Raw genomic sequence first — 13,185 nt, 5'->3', positions numbered from 1 at the left:
TACTTTGACCATTCTTGCTCTGATTTAACCCATAGAGTCGAATAACTGTAATTCCATTGGTATTGGCATTATTTGGTTAATGTTAATACACTGTTCAGTTTCCCATCTTCCTTTCCAATTAGTTTCAGTTGTTTGGCCAATATTGACCCCCTACAATGTTGAAATAGATTTGCTGAAACACCAGTTACAGGATGGTACATGGTCACAGGTGAATCATGTAAATTATAGGAACAATAGCCAATAAACATACTCATTGTTAGATTTCTATTTGTAGGCAATGAAGAAGACCAAATACAATTTCAATTATTTGTCTTTATTTCAGTGCCAAAAAGCATTTGGTCAGTTCTGAGTGCACGTCCACGGCGAGTAACATTAGCGATGTTGGCCTAAGGGCTGACAATGTTTCTAAAATACATTACAGATTGTGACGGGAAACGGTAACGTTAACCTAGGTATTCATCAGGGAATTAAAGCACATCGAATCGCAGTCTTAAAATCCTCTCCCGGCGTATAACTAAGCGAATTACATTTTGTTCGAGATCAGTTGGCTGAACCAGGAAAGGATATCCCTAGTCTGCCAACGCTATCAGGCTCAGAAAGAGGGAGGGGATATATAAAAACGCAGAGTTTGGCATGGAAAACCTTCTTGCGAGCAGGTTAGTTTCACGGAGTAAGTTACCATGGAAACTTACCAAAAGGTTTCGTTACCTCTCTTTCTGGAACGGAAACCTCGCAGTAAGCCTCTTTACAACTGAGTTAAGTTTTCACTAAACCTGCTACCTGGAATACCCCCCTGTTCATGCATGTATGGCAGTTCATTTGACAACAAATAAACAAACCAAAATACAAACATGTCTGTTATAAATAGTAGTAGTAGTAGTGTTGTATGCAAAATACATGTTATGATATTCACATCTTCTCAAGTTTGATTAACAGTGATTTCACAAAATAAGCGAAGGAGAAAGGCCCGCCTCTCTGAAGGCGATTGGCTGGAACAGGAATTCTGGAACATGATTGGCTGGAAAGTAGCAGGCCGCTCCAAAACTAGAAAACTAACATTCCACTGGCACTGAGCCGTCTGAGTTGCTTAACAACACTCAGAGGGCCTCATTATCTACATAACATGTTTATAATAGACACAACTTTTCATTTTTCTTTGCTGAAACATCATTTCTATTGTACTTTTAATATATTTATTCAACAGGTGTTTTGGCCAAAACGACTTACAGTTCACGCATGTGTCAAACAAACTTGTGTGGATAGATTAAATTAAATCTATTATATTTTTAAATGAGTGAGTATAATATTATGAATATTCCTAATTACATAAGAAAACCATGATCTAAAGAGAGGTTTGTAATAGTTTGTATCCTATCTATGACTCCTATCTATAAAAACATAATGTTTTTATAGATTATGCACACAGTGCATAATGTTGCAGAATCTAGTTATACCACAAGATTAAGTCAAATCAGTAGAAGCCAAATTAATAAAACCCTTCATCCTCTGTCTTGTTGAGTATCATGTGGGACTGAGAGTAGGTATTGTGTAAAGCAGAGTGTCAGAGTGACAGAGTTACATAAACACCAACCCTTATTAAGAAATCTGGTATTAATCAAATGTGGTGGACTGTTTACCCAATGCCAGACAACACACTATCTCAACAGTCTCTTAATTTAAAAGTGATGACCATTTCAACATATTTGCCTGCTAAATCATTCAGTTAAATCAGTACTTACCTGAATCAGCCGACAGTGTTTCTCAGTTTGTGTCTTCATCTAACTGGCCCATGAAATACGTTGATGTTTCACACTAGTGCCAACCTGAGATTCTGCGTTCCAGATAACAGGTAGAACAGGCCTCTTGGGGGAAACCTAAAAGGGCTCATCTTGGATGACAACAAGTGACAGCGGCTTTATATTACAGAACCAACCAGGAACATAGCTTGGATGCAGAGACAAATGGCAAAGCTGTCAGAATTATCTAGATAGTCAAAAGCCACTCCTCTCAATCGCAAAGGAATAAGTCAGTGACATTTTGACATGATATGAAATTATGCAAAATGTTTTAAAGCACAAAATAATTCTAAATCAATTAAATGAATCAATTGAAGTGCAGGTTCAGGTAGTAACTGACCTGACTTTTTATTTAAAATTCCAGCTTTTAATTTCAATACAATTTGCATAGCAATTTGAGCTTTATATGTCAATGGAATAAATATTTATATTTATTCCATTGACTAATAATATTTAATATTTTATAATATTTTATAATATTTTATAATATTTTATAATATTTTATAATATTTTATAATATTTTATAATATTTTATAATATTTTATAATATTTAATATTTGTGAACTGTTCCTGAAGGTGTTTTGTGTCTTGTTCAGACTCAATCTTCTTCTGTGTGGTCTCTGCTGTAATTCATCTGATGCTACATAGTGGTATCTGTTGTAATTCATCTGGTACATTTTAGAAATTTGCAGGTGTCTCTTTTGTCTTTGCAAGATAGGAACAATCCCATGTATCAAATTATATTGTTTGAGTTTAGCCAATCAGGGCCTGGGTCCATTTTCAATTAAATACATTTACATATATTTCTATTGTGGCATCACGAGAGGGCGTGTGGTAGAGGGGCATTATCTTTCTCTCCAGGAGTGGCAACCATGCCACAAGATGGCTGACGGGAGAACTACGTCTCCCAGAATGCACCACGCAGACAGATGCAAATGCCTCAGCCCTCTGATTGAAGCGGGAGCTCAGGTGTGGGAGAGAGAGAGTACAAAAGAGTGGACACACACACCAAGCAGGGGGAGCGTACCTGGCACAAACAGAGTTCAATGCCAGAGGAACTGTGATCTTGCGTATACCGTTGGTAGGATCTAACTGCGGAGCAACTTTATGAAACCTATGTTTTGCTTTAAAATAACTTATGTTTGCTTCCTGAAATACTTTTTGTTGTTGAATAAACCGGTTTCTTTGTTTGAACGCATTTTTGCCTGCTCTGTCTGGTTGTGACGCACTGCCATACACCCCGCTTAGTGGTACAGCTTCTCATGATACCACACTATCTCCTGTATTATCTAATATATTTAAGAATGTTTTGCATGTCTGAGGTTAAAGAAAATATTGGATTAGAAAACAGATTTGGTAACAGATGTGAAACCGATACCAGCACTATCTGAATTGATATCAATCCTGAAGTTGTATCAGTATGTTGCAGTGTTTGAGTGAGTTCTGACCTGTGGTGTGACTGCATCATGGAGGACCACTTACACACCAACATCATGACCTGCACACTGGGGACGTCTGTTTGTCACTAACATCATGACCTGCACACTGGGGACGTCTGTTTGTCACTAACATCATGACCTGCACACTGGGGACGTCTGTTTGTCACTAACATCATGACCAGCACACTGGGGACGTCTGTTTGTCACTAACATCATGATCTGCACACTGGGGACGTCTGTTTCTCACTAACATCATGACCTGCACACTGGGGACGTCTGTTTGTCACTCAACACTCCTTTTTACTTTGGTCACATGTCACTTGAATAAAAATGAATCAAATTATACGCTGTGTTGACAGTTTTATTGCGGGCAAATTAGACACATGCTTTTTTTAAACTGGTTATATTTGCAAAGAAAGATATAGAGTAGTTATTGTTACAATGGATTCTTATAATATAGGCCAATTGTAGGACTATTCATATACTGGATATACACATATAAAAATGTTCACCACTTATATGTATCTTATGTATCAACAAGAAAAAAAACATTAAGAAAAGAGAAATTAACTATATATATGATAAACATCCATTCCAATAGGACATAGATCTTCTACAAACATGGTAATTTTAAGAATTTCACAAAAACATGATTTAATTCTATAATATTGAGGCCTTGATATTATCACAAAACACTTTTTTTTTTTATCATCATATCCATAGCTAAATCACAAGACCATATTTTCTATGATAAATGTTGATCCCCTTGAGAAAAAGGACAATGGGACAACACATTTAAACAATCCCACTAAACAATCATTAAACACATGTTTAAGGTCTTAATATCAGACATTCAAAAGTGAACTATTGAGTACGTATTTTTCATATGTATGCATTTTGTATAAACTGTACAGGCATAAATTACATAAAAATCAATACACATTTTCAGAAAAATAATAGGAACAATATATGTTCATCATGATAAACAATTATTCATGTGAGATGTAGAAAACACAACCATAAAAACATAATGATATATTGTTATATAAAAACAATTATATATTGTCATATAAAAACATAAGGATATATTGTTATATAAAAACATAATGATATACTGTCATATCAAAACATATTGATCTCCATATTAGGGTCCTGTCATCTTAAGACAACACATCAAAACTCAAATATCAAAAACATGTGTACATAATAATATTGGTGTATACATTTGGAAGACACATGTACCCAAATAGACATACAGGTGGGGATTGAACCTGCAATCTCTTGGTTAATTGCTCTTCCACTTAGCTATACATATTCCCTATATTGTTTTCCTAAACCACAAATAATACACATATTCACTAATTATTCACTTAGAAAACTTAAAACATTTAACAATTTTGGGGGGAAAATCCCTCAAACACATCCACATATCCATATTATTAAAATGTATTGATTGAAAATGTATCTCAAATGTTTTTTCTTCAAAACTACTATATTATTTGAAGCAAAGTTATTTGATCATGCATTATCAATACAGTATGTTCATATCCTGTGTTTTGAATATGTTACAATACATCACTAGTACTTTGATTTAATTGTATTTACAGTTAGTATAACATTTATTGTTAGGTCTCTGAGTCATTATTGATTTAGGGTACAATTTAAACATGTTGTCTTTCTTGACAGTGAGCTCGATAGCTGACAAATTGAGGTCTGATGTAAAAGGACCGATCGACTGCTTGTATGTCACTATTCCAATTCTGTATCACATGCTATGTTAATTGATCTTCTGTGTCTGGGTAATATTCCTCTGTCAAGCTCTGCAAAGCCTGTTCGCTTGTGATTTCTTTCCAGTCTTCTGGTATATCGGCTGGCAGGGCACTGTGATTATCAGCATACTCCTTGTTATGTTTCACCAACAGGAACTTCCAGTGGCCTGAGATTGTGCTGTTGAAGGGCTGAAAGTTCCACACCTCTTCATTGTTCAAATATTGTACCAAAGCAGATACATAAAGTGGGAAAATTAAGCTATTAATAAACAGGAGCCCAGATTTTTTTCTAAATCTAAACACACATTTTTCTGTCTGAATTTTATTGTCTAATATCCATCCGGGCAATTTCCACCATCTGTTCGATCTCCACCTGCCATCACCAAGTCCTTCAGGTCGATGAAAAGCACAGTGCTTTGTGTGAGTTTTCCCTTCAACATTGCAGGGTGCCTTGCAGTATGGACACTGTTTCCCACAGCCTAGCAATCTACTGTATAGCTGGTCTTGAGGAGGGTCAGGTAAACTGCTCAATGTTTCCAGTATGTCCAGATTATTATGAAACTCCTTTATGAGGCCGTTTTCCATTTTTGGGATACATTCTTTAAACATGTTGGAGAATTCTTCGGTCTTGGAATTCTGCCATTTCAATCCTGTTGTTTCATTGAGAATGACCAGAACAGAAGACAGTTCAGAGACTAATTCCTGGATGAACTGAATGACTGTAAGATCATTTCCATCATCACCTATTTTCTGTGATACCTGTGAAACAGCCTTTTTTATCTTACAACATATTTCTTTCAAGAGTTTCACCTGGATGTTTGCAAGGCTGCTATTTCCATTTGAGAGATGTCTCACCATGGAGTTGAGTGTGAACTCATTTGAGAATTCATCATAGGAATCAATGCACTTCTGGAATGTGGGAAAGTCTGATGATATCAGGCTTTTCATCATAGAGAACTGAAAAGATGTTCTTGATCTGAACTCACCACAGTTGGAGAGTACTTCCAATATATTTTGTCCAAGATGGTTGTTGATGTAGGATATTATTGCAGGTTTGATACTTTGGTTAGTGAACTCATCAGCCTTCCTGTTGCACAGATCTTTCCTGTCGTAAAGGTCCTTGAAGTCCTTGAGATACTGTGGTTTCAATTTCTCCAGGTTTTGTCGTGGGTCATTGTCTCTGATGAAAGCATCATGCATGCTCTGGAATTCCCTCGCTGCATATCCACAGATGTGTATTTTCAGAGCTGCAGCATTCTCAGCACTGATGTTTAAGTTACTGTGTAGTCTAAGGTTCTCCTCTATTAAGTCAAGCAGTTCCCTGGTGTGAGTAGAGTGGTAGTCTTTTCTTTCCTTCAACTTGTTTGCTATAAACATCTTGCACTTGTTAATGATTTCATCAGCTAACTCTTGTGTCTTTGATGCCTTTATCTTCTCATTTTCATATGATTCTCTGCTTAATGCTTTCTTAAAGGTCATAGTTAAATAATGTTCATCTTTCAGAATTTGTAATTTCCCATTCCCACATTTGTCTATAGGCTTAGCGTTTTCCAACATGGCCAGAATGTTTGAACATTCTCTTCCAAAGTTCATGTTAAGATCATTGTAGATATCTAAGGCAACATTTTGATGCTCCAGAGTGAACATTGAGAGCTCTTCTATGGTTTTGTCCCACATCTTTTCAAATTCTTGCTCTATTTCCTGGTCAGTCATTGGCTGGTCCCCTCTATCACATCGTTTTACAAGGTCAGACACTTTCTTGTCCAGAGTTTCTCTATTGGTTCTTTTTACGTGGTCTAACTTGAATGTACATTTTCTCACTTCCACAGCAACGTCCAGTTTTCTTTTCACAGTCATGTCCGTCAACCTAACTTGATTTTCTGCACTTATCTTAAATTCTTCCCTATATTTCTCAATCAGATCAACGTTCCCATGCTCTTTTTTGTAATATTCTTCAATGTTGTTGATAAAAACCTTTTGTTCATTTTTTAACTCCTTGCATGAATCAACTCTCAACTCTTGTAAGATAGTACACAGGCCATCTATTTTCTTAGATTCATTCAAACCATAGTTTGCCACCCTTATTTCTGCAGTCATCAGCCAGTCGTACATGTGTTTTTGAAAATTCCTCTCCCATCGGCTAAACTCCACACACAGCTTTTTGTACGCCTGAGCCACAAGGGTATTGCGGAAGCTAAAGATGAACTTCTCCTTTTTAACTGCTGCCCATAGCTGTTCTAACCACTGACAGAACTCTGGAAGGGTTTGAGCAGATTGCACAGCAGTTAACTTTAAGGTGTTGATCAACTGCTGCTTCAGCTTGGCCACAGCTGCACTATAACCCTCATTGACAGGAGCCATGGGTGGACTACCATGCCACAGACCAGGGATGTTGCAGTTTTCCTCAGGTTTGTACATGATGATGTCAGTGAAATCACATTCATCAATCTTTTCCATCTTGCTTGCAACTCTTGTCATTTCATTTAACTGCTCTAACAGGAGATTTTGGTCCCTAAGATTTTTGTCAGGAGCTGAAATATCTGTCACATTTTGGTGTACAAACTGACAACAAGGCATCTTTCCTGACTCTCTCATCCTGATGAAGGCATGAGCTACAATCTGCAAGAGGTCTCTCATATCCAAGCTGTTTTCCATCGCAATGTTTACGATGGAGAAATGACTCAGTCCTATTACGAGGGTGGCCAGCTCATTATCATGTTCACAGTTGTCAGTTATCTGTGACAACTTTACAGCCTTTAAACCTTCTGTGTCGATGATCATGATGAAGTCACACTTGATCTCATCTCTGAACTCATGTTTGACCTTGATGAGCTGCATGAAGGCACCTCGGGTGCATCTCCCACTGCTGACAGCAAACTGAACCCCAAACATGGTGTTGAGGAGAGTGGACTTCCCTGAACTCTGAACCCCCAATACTGTGATCACTTTAATCTTGTTGTTGGGTTTGGTGAGAGAGTCAAGTTCCTTCAGAACATTGGTTATCCACTTCATTGGGATGTTAGATGTGTCTCCATCCATGAGTTCTAATGGAGAGCTAGCCAACATTAACTCAGCACAGATTCTTGGCAATTCTTGAAGTTCCTGTTTCGGGTCAGCAGAGAACATGGCTGCCTCATATAGCTGACCAACTTCCCTGAAGAAATGTTCTGTACCCAAGGAACTGTTCAATATCTGTTCATCTAAGTTTGCAATGAGGTCTTTTCTTTCAGGAGATTTCTGACATATGTCTCGATACTTCCTTCTGAGGTCAGACAAGCGTGTGCTAGATAAATCATCCAGGTTGATCTTCATCCACTTGAGGAAATAAGAGCGCTCCTCTTCTGAAGTTTTCAAACCCGCAATGAAATCTTTGATGCTTGGACTCATGCCTATCTCCACTTGCTTCTTCCTCAGTGTCTCTTTGTCTTTCATGAGTTCCTTCTTGTATTTATCAATGTCTTTGTCTCCTGCTTTTTTAAGCTTGCATTCTTCTTTTTCCAGTGCAGTCAGCTTTTTCCAAGTGTCCTGCTGTAAAGGCAACTGTCTGTCCTTGTATTCAGGTATGTCAAAGACATTTGCGGTTATTTTGTCTGCTTTAGATTTTGCACTCTTACATGGACTGTAGTCCTCATCAACTATGATACCCAACTCATGTGCAACATCAGCCATTCTGTTCCCTTTAACAGTGAGAGGTTTAGACTTCAAGACATCTTTCACCGCAGAGCGTAGCTTCTTCACAAGAGCTGCATCGTTCATGTTTATGTCCTTCTTTATTACCCCAATACTGTTTTTCTTGAGCTCAGCCTTAAGTTTCTTAAAACTGGCTTTATCATGGCTTTGAGACTGAGAATCACAAACAACAAAGAGTTTCCTTTTTTTCATAGATTGTAGTCTCACAATACTAGCATCAAATCTCAGATCATCACAAAAAACAAACACAGCAGATGATATTTGAGAGAGGAAAGCAAACTGAGTTTGATATTTCTGTAGATCCCCACGCAGATTAGCCACAGCCACAGGTTCAGAGAAGACATCAATGCCTGGGTCTCCACTGGGCAGGTACCAGCTTGTTTCTACTAAACCATCAGAGATCTGTCTTGGTGTATTTCCATCTGTCATGTTATGGTGGACGAATGTGCTGTTGATCTGTGAGGAATTGCTGAGAAGCTCATTTAGAAACTTTGACTTTGACAAGCTGCTGCTACCAAGTCTGACAAAAGAAATCAATGGAATTTCAGTATCTACAATACTTTTCTCTACATACTCTTTTGAGTCTCCTGGAGTGTGAGGTCTAGACTGCTTCACTATGTCCCGCATGGCCCACAGCATCAGAGTGCTCTGCTGGGTTTCAGGGTTAGGCAGCAGGAGAGGAACAGCAAACTGACACAGGGATAATTTAAGACTGAGCTCTTGTTGCAAGATACCATCTGAGCACAGGAAGAGAGCAGTTATCAGGTCTAGAGGGTTAATGTCCTCATCAGGCACCTCTTCATCTTCACTTGACAAACTGTCATTAGAACCAGAATCTTGGTTGTTGTGCCATGTTAGACTTCTTGCTTTCATGTTCATCATCAACAGTCTTCGTAAGAACAGCAGTACTTGTGATTGGCGATCAGTTGCAGTTTGACCAGAAGCAGCATCCTCACCGATCTCTCTCACCTTATCAACAGTCAGTTTATTGTCTAAGAAACATCGTATTCCCAAACTCTCCAGTGTCCTGTGCAGAATAGAATCTGTAACATAGGTAATAAAATATGTGTTAACAAATTCCTGAGTGAGATGCTGTTTTGTTCTGAACGTTGCTGTATGACTGCTGCTGTCGTATGACGTATGCTGTATAGAATTATTGTCAAGTCAGATCCAGTCCATCAGGATCATTTTCAGAATCAGCATTAGAATCCAGTTAATTGCCAAGTAAGTTTACACAAACATTGAATTTGCTTCAGTGGGTCGGTGCATACAATAAACATACAAAACATAAAACAAGTACTGTAATAAAAAATTGAAACATTTACAAAACAATAAAATTTCTAAAGTGTGAATTACCTTAACGGGACCCTGAATTTGTTCAATGAAAGATTACATATCAGGCCATTTGTCATTTCCTAGTCTCAGGATGTCTTGCACATTGCACGCAACAGTTATCAGTGAAATCAATTGTCATTCTGTAATTTAGATCATACTGTTTTCTACTGTAAGATGTTGTAAATAATGATGTGGGCTGCTATAGTATGACAATAAAAGAAACTCAATTTCAGGCAAGCCCAGATAACACATCTAGATAATGTTCTCGTAATAAAAGCTTTACTTGAAATATGAATCCTACCAGTGTAGAGGGCTGTAGAAAAATCTACACGTCTTACCAGTGATGATGGTTGTAGAGGCAGGTTCACTGTGTCCTCCATGATCCAGCACAGTGGAGACTCCAACAGTGTAGTGAGTACCAGCTAGCAGGTCAGTCAGGGTTGTGCAGCAGTCTGCAGTCTGTGTCGTCTGGGACTGTGTTCCTGGGCTGACTAGGTTATGAGGAAGAGTTGTCTCAGTGGCGTCCACTGAGACAACTGTCAGCTTGTCTGGAGGAGGGATACCTAATAAAAGAAATGCAGTTTCAGAAGATGCAGACAATAGGAAACTATGCATGCATTCTAAAAACAATAACAAATAAATCCAATAGTCAGGGTATATAAAATGTCCTACTAGTGCAGATAGTTGTGTTGACAGGTTCACTCTCTCCTCCATGATCCAGCACAGTTGAGACTCCAACTGTGTACTGAGTACCAGATAGCAGGTCAGTCAGGGTTGTACAGCAGTCTGCAGTCTGTGTTGTCTGGGACTCTGTTCCTGGGCTGCTGTAGGTTATGAGGAAGTGATGTGGGATTGTCTCCATTCCTCCAGCCTTGGTCCAGCGCAGGGTCACAGAGGAGGGCTGTACCTGCTCTGTGGTCAAGTCAGCTGGTGGTGGAACTCCTTAAGTAAAGAACATTTTAAAAGTTACCTTTTGGGATAAAACCCGTTTTTGGGGTTTATTTCTAGATAAGGCCTTACTGGTGGAGAAGGTCTGTAACACAGGTGGACTCTTCTCCCTGTTGTCTAGCGGACTGCAGACACGGACAGAGTACTCAGAGGCAGGTCTCAGGTCAGAGAGAGTGATGCTGAGTGAGGAGGTGGTCAGAGTCACAAAGTCTGACAGGAAGCTGATCTGTCCAGGAGGGGGCAGCACTGACATGGAAACAAGAAAACAAATATAGGATTTGGATGACTTCCTAACTATTCCTTGAAGTGATGAAACTGAATGAATTGGGAATTGGGGAAAAAGAAGCGTTTAGAAGCCAGAAATCTACCATGAACCAAACGTGGTCTCTGGGCAGCCACTCCAGCAGAGCGCTACATGAACAGAACAAGTTTGAAATCAATAACAAAGTTTAAATAATATTTGGCATATGTCTGTTCATTATGCATGGGAAATGTTAGTATTGCAGACTATTATCTATATTTCCTTATAAAGCAGAAACAGCTACCTTTCCTCCAGCTTGTTGTGTCTGATGATGGATGTCATGTCGTCTGTGCTTTGTCACAGAACACTGACTGCAGACGAACACCTGGTCAGTCCTGCAGAACACCTCAAGGGGCTTGAGATGATCCTGGCAGAGTTCCAGATCTCCTGGCACATCCACTAACTGGTGTGTCTGAAAGCGTGCTTCAGTGTAGTGCTTCCTGATGTGCTTCTCACAGTAGGAGCTGCTGCAGGTCTGACAGGTCTTCACAGCTCTCTTGTCAATGTCCAAGAACTCAGAGCAGGAGTCACAAAGAACATCTCCTGGTCTGGTGTTAGAAGGGAGGTTGTGAAGAACTTCATTACTATAATTCTTCCTTACATGTTGCAGACAAAAAATCATCTCAGTGTAATGTAATGATTTACAAAACTTACACATTTAAACATTCAGTATTTTAATGTAGAACCACGGTAACAAATACAGTCAAAATAGTAGCATGAAGTGTTTTACAGTAGAAAAAGTTGAATCATTATGAAAGAGTATATCTCACATCTTTGGTAAACCTCCATCATCGGAGTTGACAGGGAGTTCCATTGAATAGTCACTCATGGCTGAATGACTGGGAGTTGGTGGTTCTGATCTGGCAGGATGAACTGTGAAGATCTGAGTACTGGTAGTGACAAAACAAACATCAATTAACATTGATGTCAACATTTAACGTCATTTATAACATTCAATAGATACTTACATATCTTGAGTACTATCTCCTTTTTTTACATCAATGAGTTTGTCCATCGACTTCATTGATAGATAACTGGGTGTTGGTGACACTGGCCTCTCCTCATCCACCCTACAACAACAGTTCATCAGCATCAGTGGTTCATACCACAGTCACATTCAAACACTGAGTTCATCAGTTTGACAAACTGTAGATGGACTGCACCTGGGCTCCATGGCTTGATCTCCCTCATGGATGGACTGGTCCTCCTCTCTGGCTGATGGTAACTCTGCCTCCTTCAAAGACACCCTGTCATGTATGAAGATAAAGTTAGATAAAAAGAGACATATATATATTCTATAGAATAGTATCAAGGTCTAGTCACTTATATAATAACTACAAATGGTCAATTTGACCTGTACTCCACAAGTTGATTTCGGCCTATTTATTATCAGAAATCCACATAATCTAAACTAAAGTAAGGTTCTTAAAAGTAAAAATGCACAAGAAGTTGAATGCATGCGCTTATGTGAGTCTCACCTCTCTAACTGAGAGATCACCTCCTGAGGACCTGTATCTTCCTCCATGCTTCTCTGGGGGTTAGTCCCCTCTCCTGTAGCTCCCTTCATGCTGCTCTGGGGGTTTCTCCTCCCCCTTGTTCTCCCCTGTTTTCTTTTCTTCAGCATCCTTCAACCCTGTGTCCCAAGAATCACAGGAGCATGAGGTGTCAGCCTGTAGAGGCAAGTCAAAAACACATAATATCCAGATGAGAACATTGCACCATGATTCTGACCTGTTGTTTTCACACAATTGCAGTTGATCTGGTACCAACACATGTGTGGCAACCCTTGACATTAAATGTTCCTTTTTGAGGGATTCATAAAAAGAGAAACTGATGAATAAAAAAGTAACTTACAACCGCATTATATTTAATGTTTAAGCAGTTATTACATCTTTGATATATATATA

The 13,185-nt window shown here is 38.8% G+C and overlaps 1 protein-coding gene and 1 long non-coding RNA gene across 4 annotated transcripts in view; both read right to left on the bottom strand.

Annotated features, from left to right (window-relative positions):
- Nucleotides 1–3,588: 3,588 nt before the first annotated feature.
- LOC134034317 (interferon-induced very large GTPase 1-like) lies at nucleotides 3,589–11,820 on the bottom strand. 3 transcript variants are annotated; one of them, XM_062478795.1, is made up of 6 exons: nucleotides 11,523–11,820; nucleotides 11,346–11,388; nucleotides 11,050–11,223; nucleotides 10,702–10,971; nucleotides 10,368–10,592; nucleotides 3,589–9,737 (listed from the first exon to the last, which is right to left on the bottom strand). In XM_062478795.1, the coding sequence occupies exons 4-6, from the start codon at nucleotides 10,889–10,891 to the stop codon at nucleotides 5,008–5,010; spliced, it is 5,145 nt and encodes a 1,714-aa protein (XP_062334779.1). In that variant the 5' UTR covers nucleotides 10,892–10,971; nucleotides 11,050–11,223; nucleotides 11,346–11,388; nucleotides 11,523–11,820; the 3' UTR covers nucleotides 3,589–5,007. The 3 variants fall into 3 exon arrangements, with proteins under 3 accessions (XP_062334779.1, XP_062334777.1, XP_062334776.1); XM_062478793.1 differs by having other exon boundaries at nucleotides 11,050–11,388; XM_062478792.1 differs by lacking the exon at nucleotides 11,523–11,820 and having other exon boundaries at nucleotides 11,050–11,487.
- A 228-nt stretch (nucleotides 11,821–12,048) lies between these two features.
- The window catches only part of LOC134034396 (uncharacterized), a 2,091-nt gene continuing 954 nt past the window's right edge, over nucleotides 12,049–13,185 (bottom strand). Inside the window, exons 2-5 of the long non-coding RNA XR_009932225.1 lie at nucleotides 12,757–12,948; nucleotides 12,442–12,525; nucleotides 12,247–12,348; nucleotides 12,049–12,168 (exon numbers count right to left, since the gene is read on the bottom strand). This is a non-coding gene — a long non-coding RNA (uncharacterized LOC134034396). The remainder of the gene's footprint in view (nucleotides 12,169–12,246; nucleotides 12,349–12,441; nucleotides 12,526–12,756; nucleotides 12,949–13,185) is intronic.

This window comes from Osmerus eperlanus, chromosome 14 (genome assembly GCF_963692335.1).
Source record: "Osmerus eperlanus chromosome 14, fOsmEpe2.1, whole genome shotgun sequence".
NCBI lineage: Eukaryota > Metazoa > Chordata > Actinopteri > Osmeriformes > Osmeridae > Osmerus > Osmerus eperlanus.
The sequence above is the reverse complement of the archived record's forward strand: the minus strand, read 5'-3'. Positions and strand labels throughout refer to the sequence as shown.

What these genes read in the sequence shown, in the direction of transcription:
- LOC134034317 (XM_062478793.1), bottom strand. Translation starts at nt 11,230, where the DNA reads ATGTCAGTGCTGCCCCCTCCTGGACAGATCAGCTTCCTGTCAGACTTT. An exon ending in CAACACAACTATCTGCACTA is followed by an intron (nt 10,593 to 10,701) that starts GTAGGACATTTT and finishes TTCTTTTATTAG; the next exon opens with GTATCCCTCCTCCAGACAAG. An exon ending in CTCTACAACCATCATCACTG is followed by an intron (nt 9,738 to 10,367) that starts GTAAGACGTGTA and finishes CCTATGTTACAG; the next exon opens with ATTCTATTCTGCACAGGACA.